The sequence below is a fragment of the Bactrocera dorsalis genome, chromosome 1 (assembly GCF_023373825.1).
Source record: "Bactrocera dorsalis isolate Fly_Bdor chromosome 1, ASM2337382v1, whole genome shotgun sequence".
NCBI lineage: Eukaryota > Metazoa > Arthropoda > Insecta > Diptera > Tephritidae > Bactrocera > Bactrocera dorsalis.
Window position 1 is genome coordinate 86,705,490 of NC_064303.1, and position 26,751 is coordinate 86,732,240.

General features: G+C 37.7%; 2 protein-coding genes across 6 annotated transcripts; one reads left to right on the forward strand and one right to left on the reverse strand.

Moving 5' to 3' along the window:
- On the forward strand, window positions 1-26,160 carry LOC105223916 (androgen-induced gene 1 protein). Of its 5 annotated transcripts, none has more exons than XM_011201809.4 (4): window positions 1-145; window positions 6,980-7,398; window positions 25,182-25,402; window positions 25,572-26,160. In XM_011201809.4, the coding sequence occupies exons 2-4, from the start codon at window positions 7,201-7,203 to the stop codon at window positions 25,894-25,896; spliced, it is 744 nt and encodes a 247-aa protein (XP_011200111.1). In that variant the 5' UTR covers window positions 1-145; window positions 6,980-7,200; the 3' UTR covers window positions 25,897-26,160. The 5 variants fall into 5 exon arrangements, with proteins under 5 accessions (XP_011200111.1, XP_011200109.1, XP_011200110.1 ...); XM_011201807.4 differs by having other exon boundaries at window positions 11-161; XM_011201808.4 differs by having other exon boundaries at window positions 39-270.
- LOC105223917 (protein amnionless) lies at window positions 19,717-21,659 on the reverse strand. Its single transcript, XM_011201810.4, has one exon. The coding sequence runs from the start codon at window positions 21,547-21,549 to the stop codon at window positions 19,897-19,899; it is 1,653 nt and encodes a 550-aa protein (XP_011200112.2). The 5' UTR covers window positions 21,550-21,659; the 3' UTR covers window positions 19,717-19,896.
- Window positions 26,161-26,751: the final 591 nt, after the last annotated feature.

Below are 26,751 nucleotides of genomic sequence, written 5' to 3' on the forward strand. Positions count from 1 at the left end.
GTGCGCCATCGCTTTAGTTGTCAGTTGATTGCCAGTAGTAGAATCGTGTGGATGTATCAGTTGAGCGCGCGCCAACGAAACGTTATTGAGCAACAGTAAACAGTAAATCTGTGTTTTTATTCAAAACAAAAACAAAAACAAAAAAGTAAGCAGCAGAGAACGTGAGTTTGGTACACCGATGTCGGTTAAATCGCGACGCGACGCGACAATAATAGTCAAGAAGAGGAGCAATCCAAAAGATAGTTCACCTTGTGACCCTAAATTTATCATGTATGTACATATGTACATAAATACATAAGTACATAAGTAGGGAAGCCATTCGAAGTAAATCGCTGAAGACCAGCCTAAGCGCATAGGCTGTTAATGAAAACCTAAATAATGCATTAGCTGTTGGTGCGGTGTGGTGGTTCGGTTTATTGCGGTTGGTGTGACTCTTGTCGCGGTGTCACCGGCTAAGGTGTGCTGCAACGTTTTGTTTTGTGTCGCGTTTGGTTTCATGGGTGTGTGCTGGCATGAATAGCTGTTTTTTCGGTCGTATTTGTTTGCTTAGCCTCCAGGAGCTGTGCCATCATGTCTTATAGTGTTTTTTGTGGTTTTGCCTCTGACGCACACTACTCGCGGTGGAGGGTGAGGCAAGGACATGACTGACACATTAACTGTGCAGGTTTTTTTGTTTGTCAAAAATGTTTTGATTTGGTCTATTATTATTTTTTTGTGTGTACAAATATCGATTTTGTGTGACATATAAAATAAACTTCGTTGTGTGACAGTGATTCCAATCGTTTCTGTTTAGTTTTTGTTGTACGTTAGTATGAAAAAGTGTTGGTGAAGCAAAACAGCTGAAAGATATGTATATTATACGTGCTATAGACTTACGAATGCGTAATTGTATTCCAGTTCAAAGTGTTGCCTGTGAGTGCGCATATAACCCATTCGTAAAAATTTGAAGCTCAGCAGCTAACGGGAAAAAAATTAAATCTTAATTGGTTTACTTCTTATATTTAAAATACAAGTGTTTTTAAGATTTTAAAATTCAAAAAATACTGATTGACCTTATAAAGTATAGATAGGACAAAAATGTATCCGGAAATTGTAAATAAAACGCAAAATATTTATTTTGTCGCCTTCAAAGTAATCCCAACCAGATGTAATATACTTATGCCAACAATTTTTCCAGTTCTCGAAACACTTTTCATACGCACTTTTTGGGATGGTCTTCAGCTTGCTCACCTAATTTTGTTTTATCTCTTCGATCGACTGAAAACGGGTTCCACGACGCGGTAATTTCAGCTTGGAGAACAAGAAAAAATTGCATGGAGCAAAATCTGATGAATACGGTGGTTGATCGATGGTATTCAAAGCGTTTTGGCTTTAAATTCGGTCACAATCATGGTTCGATGTGATGGTACATTGTCATCGTGTAAATTCCATGAATTGTTCTTCTCCAATTCCGGCCGTTTTCGACGGATGTTCTACCGTAAATGCCTCAAAACGGCCAAATAGAACTCCTTACTGACCGTCTTGTACCTCAGGAACAAACTCATCATGTACAAAATCACGTATATCGAACAAAACAACGTTGGCTCTGGCCTTGTTTTTTTGGTTACGGCTCATTCTTTTCTCTACATTCTGATGATTGTCGGCTTGTTTGCATGTCAAACTCGTAAACCCTTGTCTCATCAGCTATTAAATGCTTTCCATGAATGTGGGATCGGAAATCGCACGCTCAAGCATTCCAAAGAGAACTGTTTACGGTACTCTTTTTGAAAAAAAAACTCAGTTCTGTCGGTACGAGTCGAGTAAGAACGCGTTTCATACTCAAAATATAATGATGACACCTTGAACAGCAAATTTTGGGAACCGTTTCCTTAATCTTTTAACTTAAACACCCTACCTTAAAGGGTGTACCCCAAACACATGCATACCTTATCATCTACTTGCAATTAGTTTGCAATATTTTCTAGTAACTTTGATGTTAGTAAAGCTGACTTCCGCATACATATGTAGAATTTTATCTACTCACAACCGCTCTCTCTCTCTCCATACTCTTAGTTTTTGAAATGTCTTTATTGCATTTTCATTTTGTGTAATTGTGCCATTCATGACTCACACATGACATACATACGCACTTTCATCCCGAAAACTGTTCACCACATAGCGCCAACCGCCGCTTCGTTCCGCTTAACTGACGCCGGTCACATTACAAAATTCCAATATGCAAACTGCAACAATGTTCAAATTATTGCTGGAGCCGTCTGTCGCCCCACCCATTATTGCCGCTTCTGATCTGCTATCGACAGCATTTTCCTCAATCGCATGATTCCCACTCCCATTGTAGCTTCAATTCCGCTCACCCGCTCTGTTTTCTTAACACACTCGAATAATTTTGTTTGCAGTCAGCTGCATTAGAAATCTTAGCTTCATTGGATTTGTTTGTGGTACGTTCGTTTATTGATATTTCTGTTTTAAATGCATATTGCCGCAAACGCTTAAGTGTGTCACAACGTTGGCGGTGACAAATATAATAATGCACAGCTGCAAACCGCATTGGATCGATTGTTTTCATGAACTTGATATAACTAAGTATGTAAGTTTGGAAGAAAGCTGTCATGGCTAAGTGCTTCGAATCTATTAAACTTCTTAATGTCTCCAGAAAGGCATCCTTCCCAAGGTTTGTAACCCTCTATTCGCTTCCCCTTTCGTACTGGAAAAAACTGAGCTTCTGAGGTATTAAAAAGTGGATTATAATTTAAACTTTGGCATTTGAGTTGTTAAGCTACAATATAAAGGACCTTCCAATAAGTCAGTCACCTGAAATAAAGTCATGTACAATCATGTATCACTGGATGTAATATTTGGTACTTAGGTTAGATTACGAGTGATCTCATTTGGGCAGCTTAGAACGCCGGTAGGTTATGCTTCCTGAAGTTCTTATATGTCTGATCATAAGACCCATATATGTAGATCGATAAAACACTTTGAGCCTGCCAGATATTTGTTAAGATGGCTAATATCAGTTTCGTATATGTCTTCTGGTTTGCCGAGGGTAGGTTAGACTAGGTTAGATTAGGTTAAAAGGTTGATTCTAAGAAGCATTTCACTTGGGCAGGTTAAAACTCCGGTTATTGTGGTACCTACAAACTTCTAAGTATTAGAACATAAGACCCTTACAAATTGACAAAGCGTTTTAAGCCGCTGTTGAGACGGCTAATGCCAGTTAGCCACGCCTGGCTATGTCTCCTGGTTCGCCGAAGGTAAGCCTGCCAAGATGTTTGAATCTCAGTCTTGCAAGGCTGGACAATGGAATAGAAAGTGCCTGGATGTGTTCACCATCCTCCACACAACTTTGACAACTTGCGTCCGACGAGACTTTTTGCCTTACTATATTAACGGCTTTTGAACAAAATCCAGTTAGAACTACCACGATTGTGCCAAGAGGAAGCTGAAAATATTCGGCACTTGCTTATGAAAACCCTTGAAAAGCAGTGTATTGCAGACGCTTGATGGCTCAAGTACAAAAATGACTGCCTTGAAATATCGTAATAATTGCACCAAAGCGCGCTTGTTAAAAAGTTCACGATACTTGTACGTGGTAAGCTTCTAGTTTATTTCTTATTCGTATAAACATGAACCATCGATTTGCGTTAAGAATTCTTTGAACGATAAGAAATGGTAAATGGAAAAGACCAATAATCCCTTTGAAGGTACCACGTGACACTTGACCCAGTCATACTATTGTATATAGCATGTTACAATGTAGACGGTAGATAATTTTCGATGGTTGTTGCTGTTATTTTTATATTGTATATACTATACGAGTATATAGCCTTTAGTAAGATAACCATACAGAGCATAGAATATATTTTTCATAATATAACTGGCACTTTTGAGCTTGCTAAGGTGGTTATAGAAACCCAGCCACTTCACCATTTTCGCCAAAGGTTTGTCTACCAAGATATTTCAGTTGCAGCCTGACAATAGCCGGGCAATTGGAGTGAAAATCTCAAGATCATTACACCTCTTCTCCCTCCACACAGCTTTGGCTGACATGATGTTTCCACCTCGCCTCCCTCCATACAGCTTTGGCAAAGAGCATTCGACAAAATACAATATTTAGTCGTCGTCTGCACTTATTGTACGGTGTCTAGTGAGAACCCCTACAATGCATGTTGTTAGTAAGACCTCTTACGGCTCGCTTTGGGCTGAAAGGGTCTCGCAGTCGCACAAGTTCTGGTAGTTGGCCAGCGCTTGCCAAACTCACTGCAGGTCCATACGTCCAGTGCCAGAACGCATAAGGACATCGGAAAACCATCTTGCTTCCAATTGGGGTAAGGGTGCACTCCCTAGGCAGCTCATCGCCTATATAAGTAGTTTCTTATGACATGTTAAAACAATTTTTTCACTTTCTCATTAATTAAGTCAATGTTTGTACCATTATCTCGATTTGTGTACATTCAATTTCAAATTGCTTTTTATATTAACAGAGAACTCATACTTCTGATATAATACTTAGTCCATTCTGTGAAGTGATTTCTTGAGCTAAAATGTTTAGCAAGTTTCTGAAATTCCAATTTCGCATTAATTAAGTCCGTGTGTGTGAAGTTCTTGAAATCTGATCTCTATTTGCACAAAAATACTTTTATTCCACTTTCGCATTGATTAAGTCCATGTGACTACTTGTTCAAATGGTTATCTGGATTGGCATGTATCAAATTGCTTTTTTGATAATCAGAGAATTCAAAATATACTTTTTGTTGGAATCTAAAGCAATATGCTTCATTAATCTACATACTCATTTACTCAAATACATAAATAGACACTTATGTATATATGTAAAGGCACACGCAAATTATCTCTGCATTGTTTATCAAGAAGTGTTTGCACTTTAGTACGACAAGTTCAGACCATATGGAAATTATTACATACACATATGCCATTAAAGGTGACTAACAGCGGTTGAAAGTTAGTTAAGTTAGAAAACTTTATTTGTGCTATGTTAACATTCAGATTAAAAATTTACGTTCCCACCCACAAGTGGATAGTATATGTATGTACATATGTATGTACCTAAACACATATGGAAACAAAGAAACTTGATTTGGTTAGGTCAGTTTGTATGGAAGCTACTCATATATGATATAGCGATCTACTCGTATATTGGAGTATTTTATAAGGTCTCCGACGTTTACTTCTGGGTATTCCAATGCTCCTGGCATACTTAATAATATCCAAGATACAAAAAAATTGAGGTTAAGTTTGAAAGGCCATAACAATATTAAATAAATCTGCAATCAGAGTTTTATTTGTAAATAAGCAATCACAATTCTTTAAAAATACAAATCACTTTTTCCATTTGTATACTCGTTTTGTCTCGGCGCAAGCATAGCGCATATGAAAGTGAATTTCAAGCGGACATTTATCGCGTCATTGACCTATTAAATGCGATCAGAGTTTATTTTCGTTTCGGATCTGCTATGGCAAGCTGTCATAATTGTCCAAACATACGCGTTTACAATAAATGCACAGCATACGAATATAAATGTCTACATACGTATATTTATGGAGATATCCATTGTATCCACATATGGTATATATTCGTTGTTCAACAACAGAAATGTTCCAATTCGCGCCTGAAACTGCTACCACATTATCAAGCGTAATGTGTTGCAAGAAAAAACGTAAACTCCGATTGCGTTGAAGCTTTAATACCCTTCACAAATGCAAAAGGTTCCATATAAGAACTTGATTTTTATTGTTCAATTGGTATATGCTAAAGTAGTCGGGTCTTCAGATAGCAAGCCACGCCAAATTTTGGGAAGATAACTCGAAAAATAAACATGTTTTCCAAACAAGGACATGATATTTATCGCTCAGTATGCCTGACAGCTATGAGCTATAGTCCGATATAGGTCCGATATCGGTATTTCCAACAAACGAGCAGTTTCTTTTAGAGAAAAGTACTTGTGAAAAACTTCAGAACAATACCTTGAGAACTGGCGGACTAGTTCGCGTATATACATACATACAGATCGACGGACATAGCTAAATCGACTCTAGTTCGTGGTTATTGTTGATAGTAACGGTTACCTAGTTCCCGTTAGGATCGTAAGGATTAGATAAGTTGTCATCGAGGTTATCCAACAGTAGGCCCAGGAAACGTGCTGTTTCGATGGCGTCGGACCATGGGGAGAGAGTTGTCAGGTATAAAGAGATAGCAGGGCATGCAGAGAGGAGGTTAGGGTCTTGCGGGGACCCGTTGCACGCTGGACATATATTTGATATGTTGGGGTCGATTCTGGATAATTACAGGGATGATTCACCCCAGCAGAAATTGTTTGGAGAGTAGTTCATTATGCTCCTTAAGTGGAAGCATACGTGCCTCAATGTGCAGGTGTTCTATGGGAAACATCAAGAGACAAACTTTCGTAGTCCGGAGTGCAGTGTTCTGACATGTCCAGGCGACAGACGGAGATCGACTCAGTGCGTCATGCCGATCAATAGTATATATACTTTATAAGGTTTCAGATGTTTTCTTCTTGGTGTTACAGACTTAATATATTCTGTGCTGGGTATAATTAATCCAATTTGAAAGCGAATACTGAAATCTTGTAACCTTCGCCATAATATTAATTTAATTTAATCCTAAATGTAGGCAACATATTATATTTTATATTTGTTGAAAACAGTTTTAATAAAAGCATAGTATTTTTTTCACAAAAAATTCAGTAGTAAGTCACTATATGATAAATAAGGTCGCACACACGCATACATATATTACTGTAAAGGTAATAAAAACCATTGAGGAGCTGAATTATTGTTGTACTCGGAAAAAGCAAAATATAAATGTCTTTGATGTGGTCGAGAATGCATTTTCGTATCTTAATTTTTGTACGCTTCCATTTTGATATGAAAGCACGCATGTGTGTGTGTGTGTGAGCGTGAGAATAAGCTCTATAAGAACGCCTGAAATTCTTTACAGATTTCAAATTAACTGCGAACGTGCGCGCATGAACAGGAATCATATTAAAAATTAATATATTTTGAAAACGAAAAAGAAAGACATACGAAATCGCTTAGCTACCTGCATTGTTGTGATATAACGGTTGTTACTCGACGAAGTGGCTGTGCAGAACTCAAGTGTTTGTGCATCTTTGCTATTACCGCTTGAAATATAGAAAACCCGCAATAGTCGTTGACAAAATGACGAAGGTTGAACTGTACAAATCGCGTGTGTTCGTCACCATAATACATCTGTTTGCGCTCGGTCAATTTGCGTATGGCCTCTTCTATAATAAATTTGAGATACAGCGCAGCGCAAAGCTGGAAACGTCGCCAAGCCGGCGTTTAGTACCGGAAGGCTTTGGACAGAAAGTGAAGTTTTTCACTTATTGGAGTTTGGTAAGTTTAAATGAATTGGAATTTTCTTAAATATTACAACAAACATATATGTATATACATTTTTTTTGGTCTATACTTGTGAATTTAACGGCTACCTTTCACCTACTTACATGTATATACGTATAAGCAACAGCCTTTAAGCAGGAGTTGGCTACAATTGTTAGTGTTGTGTACGTGTTAGCTGAGTGCGTGTTGGTTTTCACTGACTGGTTTTGGTTAATGCGTCCTTTACAGGACCTTCAAGCAGGCGTATGCGCATTAACAACTTTCATTTACTCTCGCTTATACTCGTAAGCTACCCACACAGGTGCCAACGTACATACTAACTACTTATACTAGAAGTTCCACATTTCGACCTCATTTTCGTAAACAATGCGGATATGTGCAACAGTTAGATATTTATCAACCCAAAAATATGTGAATACAGAATATACTACTGTATAGGTATGTGTAAATATGGAGCGCTTGGCGTGTACGAGTATTTCTTGAAGGAAGGTGCCTTACAACCAGCTTCTCGTTTTAAAACTGGGAAATTGCCTTTTATATACAGAATTGTTGCTCTTTTACCGTATTTATCAATTATGTGAATGATCGGTAATCTCTAAGGAGTTATATCTTATAGTTATACACATATATTCAGTTCTAAGTACATTCGGCGTCAGTACTGGTTAGAAAGAAATTAGTTACGGTTGACTGGGATTTTTTAAGTATCAGATACTTGAGTGACTTAAATCATAACTGTTGTAGAAATTTAAATTAAACAATGTTATAACAAATACATAATTTTCTGTAGGGAATATCCAGTCGATTTCCTAAAAAATTGATAATATTATATTTTCGAATACTAAAGTTCCCCGTATTAAGTCCTTCAATAAAGTTACTTATACGTCATGTCACCCATTTGGAATACAAACATTAAATTGTTTCAGTTGCATTAACAAAATTAGCTAATGTGCACGCAATGTGTAGTTATGTATTGGCTCTATAACCATACGTATGTTGCCTTTTGTATTTTGGAATATGGCAACTCTAGTGTTGCAATCTCGCAACTCACAATATGATCGTTAAGTTTATATATTTTATTTCATACATACGCAGAACGTTTTGCCATATTTGCGTTTTTTTATGTTGTTTATAGTGGCTTGAAATGTTTATCTCGGCGAAAATTGATTTAAATCGCGAAGAAGCTTTATCAGGGATCAATGTTTATCGATGTTGTGGTGATTTTAAATGGGCTCAAAGGTTCTCGAAATTCGTGAAGGTCATTAAAAATCAATTATTGTTCCGGAAACTAAATAATACATGAACATCTTTCGTTAAAAAAAATTGTTCACGTTGGGTTCCACACAATTTGTCATGTCGTTTGATCGAGAGAATTGTTAACAAAATACGATAGTCGGTGTCTTGGAAGACGAAGTATCTCCCGGACGGCCAGTGGAATTTGAAAGTGGCAAACTGGAAGCATTACTTTAAGATTGTTGCCAAACACAAGAAGAGCTCGCAGAATGAAGAAGTTTAAAAACAACAGGATAAATTAAAAAGCAAGGAAATAGGGTGTGATATAAATTGAAGGCAAGAGACTTTAGTGTTGAGTTGTTTAGTCATAGAGACCGAAACTGATATCGTCGTCTTCATCAGACTCCGACTCCCCCTTTTTGGTTTCTTCCTTCACTTCACCAGCGTCTGGAGCAGAGGCAGCGATAGCAGCAACAAATTTGCTGGAGTCCTTGATGAACTCCTTGATTGCTACCATCATCCTTGAAATCCATTCTGGTGGTGAAAAATATATCCTATACAAACCTAAACGCAAAAAGCATATGATCAAATCACCATCACAACTGAATATGCATGACGGCAAGATAACGTTCTGTAAGAGCTCTGGTGAGATCGGAAGGGCGTGCTCTATTATGAGATTTTAAAACAAGGTGAAACAATTAATGGGTAACGCTAGGGCCACAATTCCTCAAATTGAAGGCATTGCGGAAACGCGCGCAGAATTTCCTACTAGACACAAAGCAATAATTTTCCTTCAAGACAACAATCACGTATAGAATTCAGCAAATACTACGCTTAGAAGCTATTATCTGCTACGCAGAGCCCGAGCCAATTGGGAAGGTTGTTGTTTGTTTTTGCTCTTATATAGTTTATTTTACTCGTATTCATTTGCAATTTCAATTCTTTTGAAATAGAGAAATTTTATTTTGAACAGCAGGAAAAATAGTGCCATCGCAGCACTTCGAATGCGGAAAATGTGTAAAGTTATGATTTCCAGCATCATTATTCTCGCCATGATAGATTATTTGTGTAAAGAAAGCATAAACTTCTTCTTCGAACCATTCATAATTTGGTGAGGCACCAGGTAAAAAAGCTACAACAAATTATGCGGTTTTTTAAGTGTTCTGTGTTGCTAGACACCGCTTTCCGCTATAAAATATAGCTGCACATATACATATATACATATGAGTATTTTTTCAACTCGAATGGCCAAAGGAATTTCGGGGAAGGCCAAATGCTTCGCTGATTGATCAAAGGAAAATGGGCACCGCTTTGTTGAGGGCTAGAGTGGAAAGTGTGAAGGGAACAGACAATTAATTAATCAAGTGCAAATCTTCGCTCTGAAAAGACATCCGTTTGTAATCAATTAGAAATTTGGCGAAAACTTCTACATAATTAAATTCGCCTAATTTGTATACAGTTTTGCAAAAATTTATAGCCAGCTCTTCTTACCAATCGTTTAGTAATTTACAATCCGTGGCACAGTTCATTATGCTATTCTGACGCACGAAATCTTGACAACTTTAGGCCGTGTTCGCTATTTTTGTTGACGGCAAAAATAAATGTTTGATTAAGATATGATAAGCTACTATTCTGTTAGTCAAAAAGTATGCCTTTCATAATCAATATTTTTATTATTGCGGAAATGTTGTTATACACTGAATTTCGAGTGGAAAAGACGAACATACTCGTATGTGTATACTATACAAGCATATAAATATTGTATGTAAAGGGTGAACCATTTCGAAGTTTCCTATCTTTTTTAAGAAAAAACACAGAAACTTTTAAATTAAAGGGGAATGTTTGTTATCATTCGGTAAAACATTCCTTGGCATTTAATTTTTGAAGATTATCTCTTTCAAATCTTGGCCACGGCTACGTCTCTATTTTCGATGACTCGTTCGAGCATTTCCACTGGTAACACGCGAATGACACGAGTGATTTTTTGCTTTAAGCCTTAATTCGAAGCGGGATTATCCGCGAAGACTTTAGACTTTACATATCCCCACAGCAAAAAGTCCAAAGGTGTGATATCACACGATCTTGGTGAACAATCGAGCTGTCATTTCTCTTCAGCTTGCTCTTCGTCCCAAATGCTGCAATTTCGCATGTTTACATACTTATTGATGCAATGGCTGTACAAAATTTGGCTCGACAATGTCGGACCTACTTGGAGCTTTTTAAGAACATTCCATACGTCAGTCTGAGTTGCTGCGAACGGCATCGAATCGACACAACACGGTCTTCGTGCATACTCTCAGCTACGGCTGTTACATTTTCTTCACAGCGTGCTGGACGTGGTCTATTCGGGCGAATGTTATTTAATAATGAATGTTGTGTCTCAAGATGAGTGATGGTGTTGCGAATAGTACCCTCAGTGGGCCGATTAATTTACTTACCAGATATAAGGATTTTGTATACACATTAAATGATATTAATGGAGATATTTGAGCCATAAAAGTAGCGTGTTAGATATATACGAGGGCTGCTATATATACATATTTCTGGCCTAATAATGAAAATAGGAATATTTATCAACGAAAATGGTTTTATTGTTTTTCAAAATATTCTCCATCAAGATTTATACACTTTTGCATGCGCTCAAACCAATTTTCGAAGCACTTTTTCCACTCCGATTGAGACACCTCCAAAACATGGTTTTTGAATGCTTCAACAGCATCTTCAGGCGACGAAAATCGTTGACCACGCATTATTTTCTTGATGTGTAAAAAGAAGTCATTGGGTGCCAAGTCAGGGCTGTACGGCGGATGACCCATCAATTCGACGTTTTGGCCGGTCAAAAAGGCTCTGGTTTGAGCCGATGTGTGAGAGCTCGCATTGTCATGGTGAACAATGATTCGTCTTCTCTTGTTCGTTTTTCGAATTTCTCCGAAGACTTCAGGCAAACAAATGGTGGTGTACCACTCAGAATAGACCTACGTTGCTCAAGCGGAACAGTCGCCACATGACCAGATTTGCCGAAGAAACAGGCGACCATTTGCTTCGAAGTGCTTCTTCCACGAACAACTTTCGTGGGATTTGGCTCGTCTTGGAAGACCCACACGGTCGATTGCTGTTTTGCTTCGGGGTCATACGCATAGATCCATGATTCATCACCTGTTACGATCTTATAATCGTCTTTTGAAGCACCGCGATCGTATTTTTTCAGCATTTTTTCCACCAATCCACACGAGCCTTTTTTTTGAGCGATTGTCAAATTGTGCGGGATCCAACGAGAACAAACCTTTTTTACGGCCAGATGTTCATGCAATATCGAATGTATGCTGGTGGGAGAAATGCATAGGCATGCCTCTATCTGAAGGTATGTTACATGACGGTCTTGCATTATCAGTTCACGTACGGCATCGATGTTTTCTGGCACAATGGCTGTTTTTGGACGATCTTCACGGAATTCGTCTTTGAGCGAGCGTCGGCCACGATTGAATTCGTTGTACCAGTTTTTCACAGTGCTATAGGATGGTGCTTTATAGCCATACAAAGATTTTAGTTCATCGATGCACTCTTGTCGTGATAATCCACGTCGAAAGTTGTGGAAAATGATCGCACGAAAGTTTTCACGAATTAATTCCATTTTTTGGCCGAGATGAATTTTTTAATTCCCTGTAAATAAAACAATTCACGATTAAATGACAAAACGTTCTGAGTGATGTTATGCTAAAAAATGTCCAACTTTCCAATGGAAATGTCAGATTGCACCTGGCAACACTTAGTGTTGCCTGGGCCAGAAATATATATAGCAGCCCTCGTAGTTCCTAAAAGCTGGAATATGCGAAAGTTTTTTGTGAAGTGCGTACCGCGAATTTGCAACCGATTGATTCACCGAGTTATAAATCAATAAAAAACATCGAATTTACTTTACAATACTAGCTTTGAACTCACTGACCGCGCCCTCGCTTAAGGAATGACTAACTTCACTATCAGCGGCATCAAATTACTTTTCAATAAGACTAGTTTGGCCACCCGATCAAAGCGAATTCGCGGAGAACTGTACAGCTGATGACTTGGCAAGAAATTGCTCCACTGTCGTTGGGACCGATGGCTAAAGTACCTAAGAGATGCTCCGCAAGAGAATCAAAGATCTTTTCGCCCTGGTCAGCATTAGGCTTTCTTTAAATATAAGTTCGAACTGGCATTTTCTCTCATTTCTTTTGAGCTTAAAACATTGCTTTTTGTGAAGCCAGAAAACAAATAACTGATCACAACAGTCCTAGGGCGATTGTCTCTTAAATAGGTTAGCAAAAGATCGAAATAAATGGGAGAGTCTCATTTTGGCCAATTGTTAACCTTAGAAGTCATATGTATATATATTTATATGCAAATATATCGAAACCCTGGTCTATTTCGAAATAAAATATCGCTCTAATCAGTGACTCGCCCTTGATGTTCTTTACAACGAGACGAGTCTTTCCGCCTGTCTAGTATATGCATGTATTTATGTATATGTTACAGATACTGAGTGAAATAATATGAAGAGATCATAATCTTCATTGATTTCAATTAATACACATTTAAATTTCTCTATATATAACTGTTACTTTACTGCGGATGTTGTTTGCCAATAATGAATACATATTTCCTGAACGATTATACTTACATATATACAAAAGATATATGCAAAAGATCCATAGGTCTCTAAGTTTCGTGCTCGCATTTTATCTCTACTAATATTTTAACGCATCGAAAGTGAATGTCAACGATTATCAGTGCATTGCACCGCCATTGCATGGGAGCGGCAGCAATACTCAGCTGTAAAAATAAACAAGAATTGCTAAAAAGATGAATTTCCTGCTGCCTCATTGGGTGTGTGCTCGTTGTTAATTTATTTTGTGCCATCTCCTGTGCCAAATTAAAACTGGAAGCAGCTGCAAGCCGCTTACGAATGCAAATTCCGTTCTTATTTTACACTTATTTACATATGTACATGCGTATGCATATCGGCTCGCATACATTAATATCTCGCTACATCCCAACTGGAGGTGTAAACAAGTTTTTTCCGCAAAGCGCCCAACTGGGCTGAGCAATAAGAAAGTTGCTTACCAAACCGATCGGTTGGCTGCACAACGTCTTCGCGTCATTGCAGATGGTAATCGTAAACGGAAAGGAATCTCAATTGCTTCTGCAATACTTTCACGTGCACTTTTATGGCATTATTGTTGTTGCATACTGAGCGATTGCATATGTATATTATATTTGGCGGTTGCGAGGGTGGAGACTATGGTCAGTTTATGGGCATATTCTCCGGAAAAACTACAAATAGTTTGCTGTTTTCATGTCAAAAGAGCAGGTTAATAAACAAAATGCATTGCCAGACTTGATTAATTTGCTACAAATCATTTATGCGCCAATAAAAGTGAGACAAGAAAAAACAATGAATATGAATAGGAAGACAGTGTAATAATTTAGTCACGACTTTTATTGTGTATGCAAGATATCTTTTCGCATACAAAGAGAAATGTGTCTAAAAAATTCAAAGAGCACAAATCCGTATATAACAACTGATTGCGTTGCATTAGTTGGTGACATTTCGAAATTATTGCATTTTCATATACTTATTAATTTTCCAAAAATTACTTTTTCCTTAATCCTGGCAAAAGTTGGTAAACTGGCTTACGTTCGCCGAAATAATTTACCGGAAGAAAGCACAAATAGACGTTTCATTTGAAGATGTATAGCGATCCGTTGGTTGCGATAGTTGCGATGGAGGTTGATTTCTGCACACTAACTTATAACAAAGACTTCTACTTGAAAGAGTCTCGCAATGCCTGTTCCAATGCCTTTCGCTGTTTTCGAGCTATCAGTGTACCATTGGATAGCGTTGTCCTTCAGTGGTAGCGTGGAATCACTCCGCCTTATTGCCGAGAGTAACACTAAACTTCTTTGTGAAGTTTATTTTCTTCATAACGCCGCCTCACGGAAGAAGGGTCAGTGGTGTGTCTTCCCTTAAGGCCTTCATTTGTTAAGACGACATTATCTTCCCTTTGCCAAAACCTTCTGCTGCCAAAACCTTCGCCGACCACTAGATGCAGCGGTGAGCATGCTTGACTTCAAGTGCTGCGGTTGGGCAACTGCGATAGTTGAAGGCCTACCGAAGACTGCGTTGCCTTTGACCATCAAGGATTTGTGTGCCAAGTGGTTAAATGAGCGCCGAATACGTAAACATGAATAATGTTGGTTGACCGTAAAGTAAAGTGGTTCAAGATAGCAGGCACTCTGAAGATAACAACTGTTCGTCTACATTATATAATTCACGAATATTATATTTGGGTATGAGAATAAAAGAGTTGTTTCTCCAAGAAAATCAATCTTGTGACAAGTCACTGAAAACGATGGTAAAAATCATGGATTCGGCTTCGAATCGCTACCGCATCCACCGTATTCTACAGATCTGGCCCTCAGTACCTATTTCCTATTCTGAGAAAGAACTATGTCGAATATAAAAACGAAATTTGATTAAAAAAATGTATTTTTCTAGGCATATGTGGACCCAAGATCCTATGGCTGACTTTTTACCGAAAATTTCGTCCAATCTGTGAGATATTTTCTTGAAATACGAAGATAATCCTTTTATGTGCTGTAATGTCCTTGATTTTCGAGTTTGCGGTTAACTTTATTCCGCATATATCGATCAATATGTAAAATATCCTCATGAATAGAGAATATTTTTCTGATAATGTAGCCTATATATAAAATCACGGCAATACTTATCCTAGCTCCCATATATGTATATATATTATAAGGATTTTCAATCATCAGCTCGAGTTTATAACTTATATAAAAAAGGTCAATTTATGAGGTTTATTATATAAAACTCAGAGACCATCTAGCCACCATATACATGTAACTTATACTGGTAAATCGGTAAATATATAAGATGCCTTTGCAAAATTAGGTGCACATATTCACTGGTTATACTAGAGTTTAATGCGGAATATGTATGTAATCGATCCACGAATCACACCAGCTCCCAGATAGTAGTTATAATGATTATAACTTTATGTCGGCCAGTGTGAGAATTACACTACTCAACTAATCTAAAAGAAAAATTTTGCGACTGATGTGCTTAGTGGTCTGCGGGGTGTTTGAGATGTCTTGATTACGAATTTGAGTTCAAAAATTTTCTGTCACGTACGGCTATTTTTGTCAGTTTAGTAAATAGTGGTGATTGAAAAGTTGGTCCCTAGACCTCTGACCACAGCACAAGCGTGTCCCGATAAACGTGATATAGGGATTTCCATTCACTTTGACTTCCTATCAGACTTTTAAGTCGTCATGTCGGTCTATATGTGTGATGTATTTTAATGAAAAGAGTGAATAGTTTTACTTAAAAACAATATGGTCCAGCGTCGAATTTGAATGGAATTGGCCAGGATTTTTTGATCGCAACTCTATATCACTAATATACAGATTTCCGAGCGTGTGGTTGATGTTTTCCTTATCCTATACCCCATATAGTATATTATTCACACTTATAATTAAATAAAATATATACTATACACAATTTGATGCACACTAGTGGTTAAGTCATTACGCTGTAGCCCTCCTAATTCATAACAATACGTAATATAGACGGATGCACCTAACTTCTAGATCACAAGTTTCTATAAATATTAAAGCAATAATGTGGATTAATTAAAAAAAAAATACTGTGGTTGCACACGTTGTCCTTGAGTTTCCTAAGCTGGCTCATAAACAAGGTATTAAAATAAATTCCTCTTATCTTTTCATATGCTGCAATATGTGTATGCACCAAAGAGGGTTCGGATGAAAGCGCGTGCAGCGTCGAGGAAAATACAGTTAAATAAAAGTAAAACAATCGATAAAACGAGCACAGCGTCGAAGTGCCAAAGTGAATTAATATAAAAATAATATAACCTAAGCTGATCTCCAGCTTGTGTTGCGCATGCAAGAGGTTGTATTTATAAATGCAGTATTTTCATGTGAATAAGTAATTTCAGGAAATATTGACGCATAAAGCAGTTTCATCGCCTTCCTTTAAGCGTCACAATATTGGTAACTGCCGCTAGGGATACACATTGGCATAGACACCGCCTAAGGCCGCGGCCACGCAGTAAACGACTGAGCGATGAGCGGCTGAGCGATGAGCTGCTGAGCGACGATTTTGAGCGACGTATGGCTTTTTACTGAGCTACTGTTGTTGAGCGATTAGTTGCTAAAATGCCGTTGTCAAGGGCTGGACAGCGTATATTATCACTTGAAAATAGATATCATGTTTATAGAATCTTGCTACGTATAAAAAAAAGAAAGTATGGTGTTCATCCTATAAACCAAACAAGATGGAGGTTCGGTGAATTTAATCATTTATATCAAAATCTACGTAAATTTCCAGATAGATTCTTTCAATATGTACGGTATTTGTTTAAAATTACATTTTGTATTTCTCCTCTGACTTCTAATTTTTTAATATTGTTAAACTGCCGCATAAATGGCAAGAAACTTTTAAAAAACTAAAGATCATCATCATCTTCCTCCTTCTTTTCTACCTCAGCTTTTAAAATCTCCATTCACTCCTTTTCAATTTGGAGAAATTCAAATTCAAACTCGCTTGTTCTTCCCTTTCTTTTCTTTGTTTTTGGTGGCACATTTGTAGAGCAACTGGTGGAAACAGAACTGCTGGTTTCAGGCATATCAACAGTTTTAAAAACAGAGCCTTCTTCACTTAGTAGATCGTTAATCAAAGTCGAATAATTAGGATTGCAACATTGATATTGCTCTGGTTCCAAAAGATTCCCATCCATAGGATCCGGAACAACGCTTTTTTTAATGATAAAATCATTTTATCATGTAAATATGTTAACAATCAATTTTTTTATGAATAAAAAAAACACTCACCAGAACAACCACATATTTCTTCCAGTTTTTTCTATATGTTGTCAGTGATATTTATATTTTTGAAGTCTTTGTGGCTATCCTGCCGCAAAACCGGGTAGCTTTGCACCTCAGAAATAAGCATTTCAATGTTAAATTTGTCCATTCTTTCTGTTCGTCGCTCAGCAGTCATCTGAAAATTAGAACATGTTTTAATTGTTAAGCGACGTCGCTCAGTTGCAGAGAAATCGCTCAGTCGCTCTGTCGCTCTGTCGCTCATCGCTTACTGCGTGGCCACTTCAATGGCATTTCATATGTTTTAATTTCGTCGCTCATCGCTCAGTCGCTCATCGCTCAGTGCGTGGCCGCGCACTAAGGCGTTATAGCTGAGCTTATAACAACGCGCCAGTCGTTTTTCTTTTTTACTGTTTGGCGCTAATTGGAGATTCCAAGGTCCTTCTCTACCTGGTCTTTCCAACGGAGTGTAGGTCTTCGTCTTCCTGTTTCCTCCGGCGGGTTCTGCGCTGAATACTCTCGGAGCTGAAGGTTTTCATTCTTTTGGACTACATGACCTTGCCAGCGTTGCCATTGTGTCTTAATTGTTCGAAAGAGACCGGCATAGTAGCAGCCGTAGCATCGGTCAAGAGCTGGGCATGAGTCATCAAACCGTTATAAACCATTTGAAGAAGCTTGGAGTCACTAAGAAGCTCGATGTATGGGTGCCACACGAATTGACGCAAAATAACATCTTTGACCGTATCGACACATGCGGATCGCTTCTGAATCGCAACAAAATCGACCCGTTTTTGAAGCGTATGGTTACTAGCGATGAAAAGTGGGTCACTTACGATAACGTAAGGCGCAAACGGTCGTGGTCGAAAAGCGGTGAAGCGGCCCAGACGGTGGCCAAGCCTGGATTCACGGCTAGGAAGGTTTTTCTGTGTGTTTGGTGGGATTGGCAGGGAATAATCCACTATGAGCTGCTCCCCTATGGCCAAACGCTCAATTCGGACCTGTACTGCCAACAACTGGACCGCTTGAGACCGAATTGTCTTCCATCAGGACAACGCCAGGACACACACATCTTTAGTGACGCGCCAGAAGCTCCGGGAGCTCGGATGGGAGGTTTTTTTGCATCCACCGTATAGTCCGGATCTCGCACCAAGTGTTTACCACCTGTTTCTGTCCATGGCGAACGCGCTTGGTAGTCTGAAGTTGGCCACAAGAGAGTCCTGTGAAAATTGGCTCTCCGAGTTTTTTGCCAATAGGGAAGCGAGCTTCTATGAGAGGGGCATTATGAAGTTAGCATCTCGTTGGGAACGCGTCATCGAACAAAACGGCGCATATGTATTTGACTTGAATCGCATTATTGTAGCCAATTTTATGAACAATTGAAAATTCAATAAAAATACCGCAAGACTTTTTTGACAACCTACTATATCGTATAGCTTATCGTTCCATAGACAGCGGTATTCGCCGTTGGCCATGCGCGAACCTTTGCGAAGAACTTTTCTCTCGAAAATCGTATCGCCGCCTCATCAGATGTCATCGTCCATTTCTCTGCATCATAGAACAGAACGAATGATGAGTGACTTGTAAAGTTTGGTCTTTGTTCGTCGAGAGAGTACTTTACTTCTCCATTGCCTACTCAGTACGAAGTAGCATCTGTTGGCAAGAGTTATTCTGCATTCGATTTAAAGGCTCCGTTGTTGTCTATGTTAATACCATCAATATCATCGGATTACGTAAGCAGCTGTAATAGAAGATTGTACCTTCTCTATACAGCTCTGAAGCTCAAATTATTAGATTATAGATATAGATAAGAGATAGAAGTAGATTGAAGAAGTTGCACGATAGAGAGTCACTTTGTCGTTTGGTATCGAATGGTTCCGAGAGGTCCTTCCCGATCCTGCCGGAGCTTTTGGTATTGCTCAAGGTCAGTTTCCACAGCCGTATTAGTTTTGCGGGGATACAAAATTTAAACAAAGCAGCTTCTTTTCATGCTGACAAAAAATTTTTTTAATCGAACTTTAATATACTACCTAACTTCAAACTTGTTTACGACAAAGCAAGACGAATAATTCTTGTGATTGGATTCCTTACTTTCTTAGTACTCACTTTCATTTTTATTTACTGACTAAACTATTTTAATAAAATTATTTTGTTCATAATTCTTCCGAAATCGCAAATAATTTTTTTCTTCTATTTTATTTAATTATATTTTTAATTCCACAAAATATATGAATAAATTCGTATATATATGTACATACATATGTATAAACAAGAATTATACTACATTTCCAGTAACATTTAACACACTTGCGGATGCCTCTCAACCCTCTAGTGCTAGCAGTCCCGGTATGTAAGTGTTCACATTTACTCCTTTGTTTCTTCTTCTACGCCGTCGTTCACGCTAGGCATGTCCTCCAGTGTGATTTCAGTCAATTCTTGTTCTTCCTCGATATCGCTGCCCTCCATGGCATCGACTAATGTAACACTTTCTAATTTGCTGCCGCTCGACTTCATTGCTAACTTTTGCTCTTTAACTTTTGGCATGCCCACGGTGACAATAGCAGCCGTCGATGTAGCACTTGCAGATGTTGGTTGTGTGCTGGCGCCTGCAGGGGTCGAAGTAATTGCAGCGCTTGTCTCTTTCAATCGCTCACCAAACATTGGGTTGTCGAAGGCGCGCTCTCTTACTTGACCGCTTTCGGCATCGTAGCCCATCGTAGGGCCATCCGTCACATCGGCATCGACACCGCCAGCTGTCACATTTTCAAAACGGGCAAACATGACAGTTGAACGCAGCAAGAATGCACGCCAACGGTTCGGATCATAGATCCATTGTGGCACATGATGCAGATAGCGATGATCTGGCGCATATTGCGCGAACATAACTAAAGCCACGACAGACACAAATGCTAGGCAAAGAATGATTAGCACGATGGAACCGAAGGTAATATTCGGGTTGTAGGGACGCCCAGATGCGATCATTTCTAGTTGATGTGGCCCTTCAAAGAGTTTTGACCAATCGGTTGTGGCATTTAAGCGCTCCATAAAGCGCACACTCTTCTCACTATACCCATCCCGATCGACTATTATTGCCTGGAGGTAATTTCCTTGAGGTATAATTGATGAGGATTGCCAAATCTGCACGTAGTTAATGTGGTAATCCAAATCTGCGGTGAGTTCTTGCTCCTTAATAGCGGCAGCAATCACTTTGCGCAATTTATTCAAATTTCCTTCGCTACAGTACTCCATGGAGAAGCGTAATACAGAGCCGCAAATCGGACAGCAACTTTCGAGGGGCGTTACCGGCACTAAACAGTGTGGTCGTTCGCAAGTTTCAATAACATTCTGACAGACCGGTGAAGTGAAGTACTCATCCAGTTGGCAGCCGCAGGTATCCTGATGATAATACTGCACCATTGTGTCCAAACTGTTCTTGAAAAGCAGCTGCCCAATTTCAGTGTGTATTAAATAATTCAAATAATCGCTGGATATGAGCGAACCTGCCAAATTCAAATGGCCCAACCTTAAGTAAGCCGTGTTCTGCAAATCAACCGAAAGCGGTCCTGTCCGTTGCATCACCACCGTCTCATTGGCACAAGGTACGCGCTCCAAATGCGGAATTGCTGTATTCTGTGCATGTGCTGTGGTGCTAACCCAACTACTGGGATCGTACCATTTCTTTGTTGTGGGCATTTTCAAATAGGCTCGCCGACTGCGTCCGTTTTCACATTCTCGCTTCTGCAATTCACCGCCTAATGTTATGGTGGACTCGGGGCTAAACAAAATGGCACCATCACGCGGCAACACCAAACCGCTGATGTCGACTTTGGGCGGAAGTGGAAGCACGGCTGGATATGTTTCGGGGAAAATTACTTCCTCGAGCGCACAAGGCAGATAACCAGATTCCCAGGCATCGGCATTATCGAAACCAGGATTCCCCAGGAGCCGTTTATTACTACTGCTCTGAGAAATGGTCAGCAGCAGTGTCAGTAATTTTAAAATTATTTCTTCTGTCATTTAGATGAAAACACTTTGAAACGAGGGCTGAAACTAAAGTGAATGAGTAGAAGAAGGCTAATCGTGTGCATATTGCCACTAAAAGGGGGCGTATGAAATAAGTGATACGCAGCTGATAAAAGCATATATTGGTGTTCTAAAAAGAGATAAATAATCATTTGTTTATACATATGTATATACTAGTACCTTAATATGCATGGGCGGGTATAGGTCTATATGTACAAGTCGCAAACCCATCTGCAGTCGTTTGCATCTCTTTGTGATTGTTTTCAGGTTTTTGTATTCTTTGAACAGTATATAAAAAGTAACACCCAAAAGGAAACGTCGGAGACCTTAAAAAATGACCAGCGTGACGAGCTGAGTTTAGCCATGCCCCTCTGTCTGTCCGTTCGTCAGTATATACGCGAACTGGTCCCTCGGTTTTTGAAATATCGACCTGAAATTTTGCGTGCTTTTAGTCCCAGAGCTGCTCATGTAGCGGAACCGCTGATATCGGATCACTAAACGATCAAAATCAAGTTCTCGTAAGGAAAACTTGTTTATTTAAGAAGATATCTTCACGAAATTTAACAAGGATTATATTCTAAGGAAACTATACGATTTCATTAATGTCCTCTTTTTAATTAAATACTTCCTACTTGCGCAATTGCGCTCCTCTATAATTTTTATTTAACATGTCTGTTTCCGGTACATAAAATTGCTTGTGCCAAACAGTTTGCAAGCTTATGTGTGCCTACCTGCTAGGCAAGGCTTGAGTGCCACTGTAGCAGCCACTGCTACATAGCTGTCACTTATTTTTATACTGCTTGTTTTGCTCTGTTTCAGAGAATTCACAAAATTCTCTGCTTTGTCTATTAACTTCTCGCATTATACATTTCATTGATTATTTTTGTGTGCACCGACACGGTTTAGTGGACGCGAATCTTATGGTTGTTGTTTATTGAAAGCGCTAGTAACGCTATTAATTGAATGAGTGATTGTGCTATTGAGGTGTAAAGGTGCACACCAGTATAGAAAGCAATATACGTTTTTAATCACCAATAAAAAAATATCGCGCAAAAATGGTTAAAAATAAGTCGGCTACCGTGCACCCTGCTGATGCCTTGAATTTGGGAGTTTATAAAGCGTTACGTATTTTAGTACATTTAACGGCGGCTGTGCAATTCGCGTATGGAATCTACTATGATTGGAACTATGTAGAGTTTCCCGAGCCGATGCGCCATCCTTTCGGAGGAAAATTCAAATATCTAACATTTCTTGACGCGGTAATTTAACAACCAATATTCAGTTAAAATAAGTACATTGCAACTATTATAGAGCAATTGTGGTAATGTTTTAAAAATGCAATATAATGCTGTTATCTTATCTATGTAATTTCTTCATAAAAACAACCGAACGAGTTAGCTACTAACATGAGCAAGTGGCATACACTGGGACATAGATTATGATACGATTTTAGCATTTCTCTGTTATTGTGATTAAGTAGTGGACATTATTAAACAAAAACCCTCGTAATAAAAATAATTAAAGGGCGAGGAGGGTTAATTTGTGTGAAACAGGCCCATGTCCAAATATTTCTAAAATCTTAAGCGTTTATTTAAGACAGCAAAAAAATTAAAAACCAAACTCCAATGCATTACAACAATAAGATGTTAATTCAAATACAATATTATATAAAATACTATATAGAAAAGAAAACCTTGTGCGTAGCCTATGAAAAGTGACATGATTATCAGAGCATTGTAATAAAATTGGATTGTATATTTCTGACGAAGTTTGCTCGGGTATAATCAGATTAAAGTGTATAAATTCGTTGGCTTCAGTTTTTAGCTATATTTCTACTTCTCAAGATTAACCTGCTGAGTGATGACATGCATATCTGCATAAGTACAAACATACATACATACATATGTATATATACATGATAGAAATAAAAGTGCAAATCATTTCAAAACAGTTAAAATGCAAATGATTGGTAATGATAAGGATATCTTTAATCTAATCTGATTTCATTTTTAACAACGATATTTGCGATTAGTAAAGGTTTGCCTGAAATACACTAAAACTCGTTGATGTTATTTCTCAGTTTGGCTACCTTTTATAATTTTCAATATTTTTCCAATATTTATATATTGGATCTGAACTTTCAATATGAATTTCTTTTTTTCGAATTTTTTGGTTGCACTGTGTTTAAGTACAAAAAAGGGGGAAACTTTAGTATACGATCCCACGATTTCAGGGTTAAAAGTGGTATGGTTGGATAGGGCTGATGCTCCAGATTAAGAAAATATATAATTGTTGCCGCCGCAAACTTATAGTTTCCGAGATATTTGCATTTAAAGTTGAAAATTTTGCAAATTTTATCTTGCAATTTCTCGATTGCTAGTAATTATTTAATTCATATTATGCGTTTTTTATGCACTTATACTTCATTACATTGTTTCTACATATTTATTTTTTTAGTAATTATTTAATTATTTGCTTAAAATAAGCATTTTATATTTTACACAATTTTCATTCCATGCACAATAACAAAAGTATTCCGTGTTTACAGATATTAAGTGTTGCCATAATTACACATATATCAAACGAATAAGAATGGATATAAAAACTCAAACGCAGAAAACAAATACTATCTAAAATAAATTTTCCATTGTAATAAGAAAAGTTTTAAGGCTTTATTGGCGGCCTTCGGCCGCGCTTCAAAAAAAATAACCTTGGCCGATCCAACACCGGGGTGTATCAAGTTGTTTTTAAATAAAACTCCTTTTCGCGTTGGCGGCCTTCGGCCGCGCTTCAAAAAAATAACCCTGGCCGATCCAACACCGGGATATATCAGGTTTTTTTTAATTAAAACTCCTTTTCGCGTTGGCGGCCTTCGGCCGCGCTTCAAAAAAATAACCCTGGCCGATCCAACACCGGGGTGTATCAAAAATCTTGATATATCAAGAAAAGGGGCAATGATTTATGTATTTGGGGTATAGTCCTATTTTTTATTCATTTTTATTCGTTTGATAAATGTGTAATTATGGCAACACTTATTATCTGTAAACACGGAATACTTTTGTTATTGTGTATGAAATGAAAATTGTGTAAAATATAAAATGCTTATTTTAAGCAAATAACTAAATAATTACTGGAAAAAAAATATGTAGAAACAATGTAGTGAAGTGTAAGTGCATAAAAAGTGCATAATATGAATTAAATAATTACTAGCAATCGAGAAATTGCAAGATAAAATTTGCAAAATTTTCAACTTTAAATGCAAATATCTCGAAAACTATAAGTTTGCGGCGGCAACAATTATATATTTTCTTAATCTGGAGCATCAGCTCTATCCAACCATACCACTTTTAACCCTGAAATCGTGGGATCGTATACTAAAGCCGACCCCAAAAAAGAATTGAACCTTAACTCAAATTAGGGCATTTTTGTACTAAATACTCATAATTAATAATATAATAATAAAACCTAATTTCCGCTAAATATGCAAATATTGCGGTAATCCAAGGTTCAATAAGTTGTAATATATTGTTGCTTATTGCACTAACGCACATGAATATGTTTGTTGTTGTAACAAAAAACCTACGTGTTTTTGCTCACCATTAATGTCATTTAATTTGCTTTTTCAGATCATTCAAACAATATACTATGTTATATCCCTAATAAATGATTTTGTGGGAACCAACGAAGTGGCGCCAAAACGTACACCCACCATACGCAAAGTCAAGGACTACCTAATGTCAGCTTTGGCCTTCCCAGTGGCGTTGAATGTTGGCGTCACATTTTGGACACTGTATGCCATTGACCGCGAATTAGTCTTACCACGTGTGTTGGATCCAGTGTTTCCAAGGTGATTATATAAACATAAGTACTTATATATACATACATATATTTCAAACAGAAATTCCATTCAATCGATGTGTAACTAACGAATTTCAAATACAGATTATTTCTTAGGCACATATATTATGTTCCATGTACATATTTAATTGTATCTAAAACACGTATTATCTTTACAGTTGGCTAAATCATGTTATGCACACCAATATCGTAGTATTTATGGTACTGGAACTTTTCACTTCATTCCGCGCCTATCCGAAACGCAGTAAGGGCTTAGCCGGCCTCTCAGCATTCATCGTCTGCTATCTCATTTGGATACATGTTGTCAAGCATTATTCGGGCTTTTGGGTCTATCCGGTACTTGAGGTGCTGCAGCTACCGCAACGCATTATCTTCTTTGCTGCTATAGTCGCATTTACATTATGTTTGTATCTGTTTGGCGAATTTATGAATAACATAGTTTGGGAAAAGGAACTGAAGCTGGCGCAACGCAAAGTCAAATAAATAACCCTTGAACGCGAATATTTCTTAAAATATTTTATTTGAACGCTTTGAACCGATTTGAGCTGCCATATCTACACATGAGCAGTCGTGAAACAACTGGAGTAGAGAAAATCCATTTAGAAAATATAAACAAAACAAATTTCTTATGATATTTAAAACTTAAAGCTTTGCATGAATATTTCTAAAAATGTATTTAGTATATGCTGGTTTGTATATGACCAAAAAACAATTCTTACCAAAATAAATTATAATGTATGTAGTCAATTCCTTTAAATTTATTAAAAACTTGAAGTGCATATTTACTAAATATATTATTCACTGTTGAACTCAGCTGATGCAGCAATTAAAATTAAATATATATTTATAGACATTATAAATAACATTCTTTAATTAGATTATTCAAATCATTTGAATTAAATTGCACCAGAATCGGTGCGAGTGAACTCGAATCAATATGCAGGAAGATATTAAGGCACTTACACACTCATATCAGCGCACTGGAGTTCGTTTTAAAATTGTTATTCTATAAAGTAAAAGTAATTAAAACAATCTGATGAAAATATAATAAATTCATTTAAGTATACAAAAGTTGCACTGTTATTGATTGTTTAAGGAAAGCAGCTGAAAACAAAAAAGGATACGTTTGGACGATGTAAAAAAAAAACAAGAAAAACATTAACTTTGAACCCTTACCAAATACCAAAGATTTAAACTTGATTTTGATCGGGCAATTTGTATGAAAGCTTTATGCCATAGTCATGTCTTAAATAATAAACCTGGCCAAATTTCGTGACAATATTTTATCAAATAAAATTTTCCATACCAGGGCATATGATCGTTCAGTTTGTATAGCAT